Source organism: Nicotiana tabacum, chromosome 21 (genome assembly GCF_000715075.1).
Source record: "Nicotiana tabacum cultivar K326 chromosome 21, ASM71507v2, whole genome shotgun sequence".
In the NCBI taxonomy this organism is placed as follows: Eukaryota; Viridiplantae; Streptophyta; class Magnoliopsida; order Solanales; family Solanaceae; genus Nicotiana; species Nicotiana tabacum.
In genome coordinates, this window is record NC_134100.1 from 35813773 (window position 1) to 35824144 (window position 10372).

A 10372-nucleotide genomic window follows, 5' to 3' on the forward strand; every position below is an offset into this window, starting at 1 on the left:
AAGGCCAGCGTCCGTATTTCTCTAGCAATAGCATCAAGTTGTACCTGCACAGATGTGTTAGCATCAACCTGGTGAACACATGTCGATCTCCTTCTTTCTGTACTCTCAGAGGGCAATTGATTAGCATCTTCAGACAAATCATCAAGAATTGTGACTATGTCCTCTGGAGTCTTCTTCATCAAAAGGCCTCCAACTGTATTGCTCAATGTTCTATGTGAGGCCGGTGTCAATCCATCCCAAACGTACTGGAGTTATATCCATAGTTCAACTCCGTTATGTTGACACTTTCTGACTATTTCCTTAAACCTCTCCCAAGCTTCAAACACATTCTCAGTATCTTTCTAGCAGAAGTTATGGATTTCTCTTCTAAACTTGCCCGTCTTAGTTGATGAGAAATATTTATCAAAAAGAATTCTGGTCATCTCATCCCATGTTTGAATCGATCCATTAGGTAAGCTTCGAAGCCGCTACTTTACATCATCTTTGAGTGTGAAGGGGAATGCTCTTAAGTAAATTGCATCTTGTGACACATCATTATATTGAAAGGTGTTCATAATCTCCTCGAAGTCCATTAGATAGTTGTTTGGATCTTCGTTCATCTTCCCTCTGAAGACACAATAATTTTGAAGGGTTTGGAGCAACCCTTGCTTCAACTTGAAATTATTAGCTGCAATTGGAGGTGGTCGAACACTGGATAATCCTTGATTGTAGACCGGTCTAGTATATTCGCCAAGTGGTCTCCAAGGCAAGGGTTGATGTTGATTAAGTCTGAGACTCCTCTCTTCTTCATAGATGTTCTGCGCATCTCTAATAGTTGCTTCCTCAGCATCCCGTGCAGCTTGTTCTCTTCATTGGGTTGTTTCTCTCGTAGCCAAATCTACATTATCTTTACTGTTTTCAGCCGTAAGTTCTTTAGTTGAGGACTGCCCAGCTTTTCTGATGTCTCGGTGAGACTTCTTTCCTTCCTCAACTGTCGCAATTATTTTTCTATCTCGGGTACGTATGATAGCACTTCCTTCGCAGAAGTTCTAGTCATGCACCACTCTGAACCTATAACCTGCACACAGTCAAAGAACACCAAACGTAAAAAAGGAAAAATAAAATAAAATAAAAAGAAATATTCCTGAATTAGCACTACAAACTATTTCAAACACTATTGATTGGCAATCTCCGGCAACGGCGCCAAAATTTGACGAGCGAAAAACACCACTTAAATTATGCTCACTAGTCAAAGATAGTATAGTATAATATCGTATCCACGGAGATTTGAGTTAAATATTATTTTCTCAGTTTCTAGCTTGATTGCTATCTAGGAGAATCAACAAATTGAGATTTATATGATTAATAATTAAAATTAACTAAGAATCTAAAATTATTGACTAATGACTATCGCAACAAAGGTAAGCAAGGAAGTTATCGGTGTGAGAAAATAGGGTTTTGATAGGATAGGTGCAAGATAATTATTTTGGATCTAAATCTAGATAATTCAATCCTAATGTTCAAGTGAGTCCCTCGAATTCACTCAATTATTAGTTCAAACGTTCAGCAAAAACTCCTCTCTAGATTAAGTTTTAACCTCACAAGATGAGCCAATTTAAGCACGTGAAGATATGCAAGAATACGTAATGGATTTGGAGAACATCTCTCGATTATCCTCCTAACTAGGTTTAATCGATGATTCAACTAGCCTCTTTCGATTACTAAGAAGAATTTATGAACTCAACCAACAATATAATGCAAATATATCACAAGTTATGCCTCTCTCGATTACATGAACTAGTGAATATAGATGCAACAATTAAATCATCCAAAAATGCTTAAATACATAAAACTAGAGTTATAATCTACAAAAAAATATCAATACACCAAATTCATCAAACTCTAAAGAGAACTACTCCATATATGTGGAGCAATTCATCACAAATATGTTTAGAGTAAAGGAAAACATAAAACGATCCAAACTCGGGTGAGTGAGGATTAAATGATGAACTCCTTGTGCTTTTGCTTCTCTAACTCCTCCTTAGCCTCCTTAGGTCTCCAATATGTCCAAAGTCCAAAAAATAATATTTTTCATATATTTATACCAAGTAGGGTCGGGCCCAGATAAAATCACCTTCTCGTAGCTGAATTAGGAAAATTACTGTGTAAAAATTGCACAAGCACGACGCATGGGGAGACGTGCCATGCGGGGCATTCGTGGAGAAATCTAGAGAGTTGTTTCTGACAGGAAGCAGGAAATTGTACACGCGTGGCGCCCCACGCGCTGTGACAATAGGGTTTTCTCAGAGTATAGAATTTTCCTCGCTTTTTGATATCCAGATATGGTTTTCGACTCCCGAATGCAATCCCGGCTTAATCCCTTGGACTTTTACTTAGACTTCAAAGCTCCAAATAGCTCAAATTCATTCTGTAATATCTACATAGATCGGAATCACTCTTACAAGGCATAAATCATACAATAAGTACAAAACACCATCAATTAAAGCGCAAACATGAATAAAGTGCAGTGAATTAGAGTGTAATAAGCGACTAAAATACGAGATTACAGCCTACCATCAGTACGATAGATTGGTATCGTTGTTATGTAAAAGAATGAGTATGGAAAAATATTCGGTTAATATTAAAGTAACTGGAATATATCCATATTTTGTTACTCCGCAAGGGTTTGCTTGTTATGCTGAGTTTAATAATGAAGACGATGAAACTCTGACAAATTTTTTGAGAACTTCGGATGAACACCGGGAACTTCTAAGACGTTCGCAATATTAGAGCAGTTTTATCTGAACATGTTCCCGTTGAAAGAATTTGGCCAGATCTAAACTTATCTCCACGGGCGAATGAGGAGCGAGGATATAGTTTCTCCCCAAGTTTACATAATCCACAAGCTGAGTGGTAAACTTCAATTTTCCTTTGTATTACGATGTTTTTTATGTATTGTATTTGTATTAACAATCATATATTGCACAGGTGGTACCGGCTAGATATGAATTTTACAAGTTATAAACCAACGGATAGTTGGAATATGCCTAGTTTTGGTGTGTTGGATCATGGTGGTCCATCCGAAAGTCATCAGCAACATGATAATGTGCATCATGGGATATCAATAGATTATGATTTGTAAGTTAAGTAATAAAGTTTATATGTAATGTTTGGATGAATTTGAGAAACTCATTATTTTATTAGTTGTGCAGTGAAAACGAGCAACTTGAAGGTCCAGTCCTATCCTTACTCAATTGCCCGAAGAAGATATATTCAATCAGGATCTGGCAGATGCGCAGAGTCAGAAAGATGATAGTGATTATGACAACAATACTGATGAGTCTGGAGATGACACACCCTTCGCTAATGAGGGTGATGATGATGAGGATGAGAATGACGAACCTGATTTGATGAGGGAGCATGATCCACCCCCTGTTAGACCGAGAGTGTACGAGTCCCATGTGCCATTTCATTCAAATGAGATTCCCTACCTTGATCAGTTGTCAAGTATGCCGGATGTGGATACCCTCACAAGGGGTTTTGACAACATTCAGACAATAATGTGGGATGAATCTAGACCAACGGTGCTGTCAAAGAATATGTTTTTTGCTGATAAAGCGCGCCTAAGTAGGGCGGTGCGAATGTACAACATAAAAGAGTGTCGTGAGATCATGGTTCATGAGTCATATCCGGAAGTATACAAGGTTATTTGTTGTAGATGGTTTTAAGGTTGTACATGTATGCTGCGTGCGAGTAAGTTGAAAACAAATATGTGGATTATGGGGAAATACATTGGCACCCACACTTGTGAAATGGACACATTCAGTAGGAATCATTTTAACTTGAATGTTGACATGATTTCTCTTGTCTTGATTCCACACATTGAAGCTTCCATAAGGTACAAGATTAAAGAGTGTATAACATCTATCCACCAGGTATATGGATGTACCATTACCAAAAGAAAGGCATTTTTCGGGCATAAACGTGCATTTGAGATTATTTATGGTAATTGGGATAAGTCCTTTGTCGCTCTACCCAAGTACATGGCTGCATTGCAATACTTTAACCCCGGGACTGTTGTTGAATGGAAGCTTGAGCGGAGTCCGAAAATACCCGAATCTATATTCAGATATGTGTTCTGGGCATTTAAACTAGCCATTGATGGTTTTGTGCATTGTCGGTTGATAATATCCATAGACGATACTCATGTCTATGGAAAGTATGATATTAAGTTGTTGATCGCCTTTGCAGTAGATGCTAATGGAAGCATATTTCCCCTAGCATTTGCTATTTGTGTCAATGAAAGCCAAGAGACGTGGATATTATTTTTGAACCACTTGAAGGAGCACGTTGTCAGACAACGTTCAAGCATTTGTCTAATATCTGATCGCCATGGTAGTACTTTAAGTTATGTACAGAATTTACGTGCATGGCAGGAATTGAATGCCTACCACCGTTACTGTGTTAGACACTTGAAGGCCAACTTCCAGAGGGCTCACCCGAACAAGGACTTATATGATTTAATGTAGATGGTTGTAACAGATCACCAAGAGTTTAAATTCAGGATGCGAATGAAATTGATTAGGCAGGAAGACCCAGAAGCCTATCATTGGTTGATACGACATGAGCTCGACAAGTGGACTTTGTATAAGGATAGTGGTAGAAAGTGGGAAATTTTGACAACAAATGTGTCAGAGTCTTTCAACGGGTTATTGAAGTCCGCACTTTGATTGCATGTTACTGCCATGGTGCGGATGTCATTCAAGCAGAGGGCAGAGAGTTTTGTTGAAAGATCTAGAGGTGAATTGTCATTGATGGAAATGAGTGTTGAATTTGTGCCACAGCCAATGAAACGATTTGAGAAATATAGGAAGCGAGCACAGTGGCATATATTTTTGTAGTAGTGTAGTGAGCGAAATATTTTTGAAGTTCGCACTGGTGTGCATCAAAACCGCAGGAATAATACACACACCGTCAATGAATCCAGAAGATTATGCTCGTGTGGAAAATGGTCAATCTATCACTTGCCATGCTCACATGCCATGAAGTGCTTTCAATATACAGGTTTCGCGGCAACGAGGTATGTTGATAAAGAATATAGTATTGCTGCATACGCAAACACCTATAGTGGGCAGTTGCAGCCAGTGGGTGCTGAGCATTATTGGTGGGCGGAACCATTTAAAATGGTGTGTAACAAGTATTATGTGCGTCAACGGAAAGTGCAAAAAAGAACGCGGATACAGAACCAAATAGATGTTGGTGATACCATTTATGCACGTAAATGTGAAATATGTTATCAAACAGGACACAATCGCCGTAAATGTCCTTCAGCTGGTTTGGGAAGCGATGGTAATTCAGCTCCAGGTAGCAGTTTATCCAATGTGACAAATTATCAAGGATAAACCTAGTGTTTTGTTGTAGTATTTTTGTTGTACTAAATGTCTGTAAAGGTTAAATTTGCAAAATTTCTGAAATAAAATTATGTTTCCAATAGGGTTAAATCTAATTAATATTTAGCATTAAAGATTCAATACAACAATTTGAAATATTTCCCAAAGAACAATTTTCATTCGCCTTTATCGTCACTATCTGGCACTATTTCATTGTCATTGTCTTCATCTTCTTCGTCAACATCTTGTACGCACCCTTCCGGACCGAGGGCATCGTAATCTAGGCCCCAGTTGACACACATTTCTCATATTTCATCGCTATCATCAATAAGACCACTTGCTTGATTTCTACAACAATATGAGACTCTACGTCCAACGTCTATGGTAGAAACTTAGGTAGTCCCTCCCATTCGGCAACTGTTGGGAAAACAAGATAATCATTGTCTCTATGCAATTTTTTATTTTCAAATAAATTCCAATATTTATCCTCCATTCCTTGCAGGTAGTTAAGATCATCCAGTGCATGATGAACGGCTAGTGCCTTTTCCATCTCTAAAATCTTCTTCATCAAATGCCGAATCACTTTTGGTTCATCTTTGTGTGTGTTTGTTTGGAAGGTTGTAGATAGTGCTTGTGGTACAACTAGCCTATGCCAGTGGCATAGTACTTTATAATCACACCGTTTTGAGTGAAGGGGAACCCATTGTAGTTTTTTACCCCAAATTCGCATACCTTCAGGCTTTGTAGAATGCGCTTCGCCCTCAATAATGTGCCCTGCAACTTTGAGATCAGTGTATATATTGATAGGCTTATTTTTCAAGGGACGTAGCACACCATACCACTTGTCATCAACCAAATCAGTATAGCAACCTAGCATATTTTTTTCAAGATAGGAATCGATTGTGTTATAATGTGTTCCATGTGGATTTATTGAACTACCTTCACTTTTTTGCCTCTTCTTAAACCATTTATTAAATATTAGTGGCATTTGTAAAATGGATGTTGTAAAGGGCACGGAATTTAAGAAAAGAGAGAAAACTTTTGAACTTGTGGTGTAAAATGAGGCACATATATTTTGTGTGGCTATAAATCATTGCATAAAGGTAAATTGTTTCCAAATAGGGAAAGAGGTCATTCTTTTTGGCACGGACTAAAAAGGAAATAGGTTCACATAAATTGAAACAGAGGGAGTATATTAGTTTCTTACTCAGCTATTTTTGGGTATAATAGAATTAAATAATTATTTTTCATAACTATACATGATATAATTAATAAGTATTCATATAAAAATACTCGGTTTGACAAATATTCTATATTGTTGTTTTATATGTTATTTTCTTACATCGTTTGACTAAAATTCGAGAGGGTTTTGTTTTTGAACAATCATATTTTTTTCATATATTTTTGGGGTTAACAGAGAATTAAATAATTAATTTTAATAACTAAAAAGATATTTTAGTAATTATTCATATAACAAATACTTAGGTTGATAAATTTCCTATATTAATATTTCATATGTTAGTTTCCTACATTTTTCTACTAAAATTCTACATGGTTTTGTTTGAACTATCATTTTTTTAAAGTTATTTTTGTATTATAACAAAATTATATATTAAAATTTCATAAGTAATCAAGATATATTCAATAACTAATCATATAAAAATACTACAAACGTAATAGTAAATAATATTGAATTTATTTCATTCGTAACAATTTATTTGTTAACTGTCATATTTTGTCCAAATTTCCCGGCAGCGTCTCTTTTGTAACATCAACTGATTATTTTATGATTCATATATAATATTTGATAATTATCTACTGATACATTAAATCTTTTATTCTACACAACGGAATCTTAAAGAGCACTAAAGTAACACTACTCTAAATGGCCATAAACAAAGTCAACTACCATAAGCTAAAATTTATTATCAGTTTTACTACGCTAAAGGGCACTTACTTAACAATTAAGGACACAACATAATACTAAAGGTACTAAACAATAATAAAGTCACATATTAATATACGTACAACATTAAAATCACATATAACAATAATTATTCATAAAATAACAATATATATTTTTACTAATTATTTAGCACATAAATAAACTAATCCGGATAAAAAATAAAAAATTAATTAAATCACAAAACAATCACAAAAAATATACACCACAGTAAAAAATAACTCATAATCATTTTATATACATGAGTTTTACCAAAAAGTAGGTCGGAATACCTCGATTTAAAGTTTTTTAAAATGTGAAAAATTGATGATTTGGGAGCCGAAATGAGCAATAGACGAGATCCACTACATGACAACGCCTTGGATCCAGTGTTAACTTGCTAAAATACGGAGAAGACACAATTTTTGGGGGACGGGTGGGCTCCAATGGAGTTTTTTGGTTAAAAAAAGGGGGGGGGGAGGGGAGGCATTTTTGTTCCTTTTTGTTATGTCCGATCAGGGAAGAAGACTGGCCCGATATTTTATATAGGTATAGCGCATATATAGAATGTGCTATACCTACCTGTCTTTTCAACTTCTAGTATAGCGCATCCTGCATATGCATTATATGTAAACTTTGCCCGCCAATTTAAAGTTCAAATTTAGCGCATGTAACCCATGCGCTATACCTTAACGGACAAACATATCTTTAAGGTATAGCGCGGTGAAGAAATGCGTTATATATAAAATGGTTCTCAATTTTTTTTTCCACCTATTTTTGTGCTTTAAGTCCAAAAAGACAACATTTTGATTCCGGACTAAGATTATGGACGACTTTAATTTTCATTAGTGATCAACACTAGAACTCCCTCCGTTTGTCGTGTTTCCCTTTTATACATTCCTTAAGAAAATATTAATTAGAATGAATTTTAAACTATTACTCTATTTATGTGTTATCTACATCTTCAAGAACAATTACCATTAAGGGTGAAGTGGGAAAATAATAATTAATTTTGTTTTGAACTTCTAAAATGACAAATAATTTGATACAACTATTTTAGAAATCACGACAGATAATTTGAGTCAGATGGAGAAATAAATTATTCTCGAAAAGGATTATTATTTTTTATTGCTACTTTTGGTTATCTCAGTGTTAGATTTAATACTCTGCTGTGTACCATTAATAAAAATGATTTAACATGGATTTTGCGTTAGATAAACGGACAATCAAACTTGGTAATTGTGGACCAAGGAAGAGACAATGACGTGATGGAAATAAATTTCTGTACTAGGTAAAAGCTTATTATTATTTGGACTTGTGGAAGTGCACAGAATTATTTATACTCCACTCTCTGTGGGGTTTTACACTATAAATAGGGAAACAGATGTGTAGCTTATGACATAGCGCTTCGCTCTTCTTCTTAACTCATTTGCTTACTGTGTAAGAGAGATTGTAAGAAAACAAGCTACTACTCCTTCTTCAAAGAAAACTATATTGTATGGCCACCACTTTACAGAACCGTGGACTTGTGAGCTTGAGGAAGCGAGTTCTGAACCAATTCAGCTGCGCCAATTCTGCTAACTCATCTACCCTCTCTGCCTGGTATAATTTTGTACATATATATGTCTTTGCTTAGTTCTTTTATGTATCCTTTTATGCTTTCTTGCAGACGAGCTATTTTTGTAGTGAATTAGTACTAGCTATTCGCCATTTTATTAATCTTGAATTAAATGGCTGGTGTAGTAGGTGCAGGAGGGCGGTACACATATCAGTGTATGACAGGAATCCAGAGGAATATATTTCATCGGTACCTGATGAAATAGTCGGGGTGAGATCAGACAAGTACTGGACTCCTCATCCTCAAACTGGGATATTTGGGCCATCCACACATCATATTATCTGCGGTGACCCTGGTTGCCTTGTCGACTCTGTCTTGGAACAGAAGGCCTTCTTTCGCGCTCTCGAGGATCTGGAGAAGCCAACCTACTCTTAAGTTTCACAAAATATATAGTATGTTCACAGAATATAATAAGTACTAGCTAGTAATTGGAAAGGTGAAAGGTGTTTGCTGTGTTACTATGAGTCTTAGTTAGAAGCACGATATGGACTACAGAATAAGACTGTCTCTCACCTCTGTGCTGCTTTTAAATGTTCATATGGTGTAATAGAAAGTCTTTTCCTATTATTATCAAGTGCTTTTAAATGATAATAAGCAGTGCTTTTAAAAGCTTTTAAGTGACATTTCTATCAAGTCTTTACCAAATTAGTCTGTCATAGAGAATACCTATGAAATTTTACATTACAAATTTGGTGTAAATTTCTCTAAGTGTTCACTCAAATTGACCAAATCAGTACTTAGTAGTCACTCAACTATTGGAAAAATGTTCCAAAAATCAAATTAAAGACACCGTTGAAGCTCCTTTTCAGCGACAGAACTCATGAGTTGGAATTTCTTTTAATATTAAATAGTTTATTACATCTACCATGCCTTGTAAAGATCATATTTTAAGGTTATTCCGCTGACACCAAAATACCCGACCCAATTAAGTAAAAACCACCCGTGTATAGTATATGCGGCAAGTTTAACTGTCACGAACCAAATCTCAACATGTCGTGATGGCACCTATCACAGTACTAGGCAAGCCAACAATCACAAATAACTACGTATTTTTAATTAAAAACATGATGTAATAAGTTTAACAGTGAAAAAAATCTCATAAATAACCGATGAGAATAACGATGACTTAAATACAAAATTCTCAAAATTCGGGTGTCATCGAGTACATGAGCTACTAAATATCAACACAGTCTAAATCTCTAATATGAAAGATAGTACAAAATAAAACTGAAAAGAAGGAGAGTCGAGGTATGCGGGCGTCAAAGAAGCTATCTCAAATGTCTCGTAGAAGATTCTGCTTCGAGTCTAGTAACCATCGGGTCCATATGTACCTGGATCTGCACACGAAATGCAAAGTGTAGTATGAGTACAACCGACCCAATGTACTCAATAAGTAACAGGACTAACCATGAACTGAAAGCATTGACGAGCTCAAAAAGGTAC

The 10372-nt window shown here is 35.8% G+C and overlaps 1 protein-coding gene and 1 non-coding gene across 2 annotated transcripts; both read left to right on the top strand.

Moving 5' to 3' along the window:
• The first annotated feature begins 270 nt into the window (after positions 1 to 270).
• Positions 271 to 374, top strand: LOC142175587 (small nucleolar RNA R71). The gene has a single exon (XR_012704695.1). It is a non-coding gene; the product is annotated as a small nucleolar RNA R71 (small nucleolar RNA).
• Positions 375 to 8662: 8288 nt separating this feature from the next.
• Positions 8663 to 9550, top strand: LOC107789577 (late embryogenesis abundant protein At5g17165-like). The gene is made up of 2 exons (XM_016611413.2): positions 8663 to 8913; positions 9055 to 9550. The coding sequence occupies exons 1-2, from the start codon at positions 8810 to 8812 to the stop codon at positions 9302 to 9304; spliced, it is 354 nt and encodes a 117-aa protein (XP_016466899.1). The 5' UTR covers positions 8663 to 8809; the 3' UTR covers positions 9305 to 9550.
• The last annotated feature ends 822 nt before the right edge of the window (positions 9551 to 10372 follow it).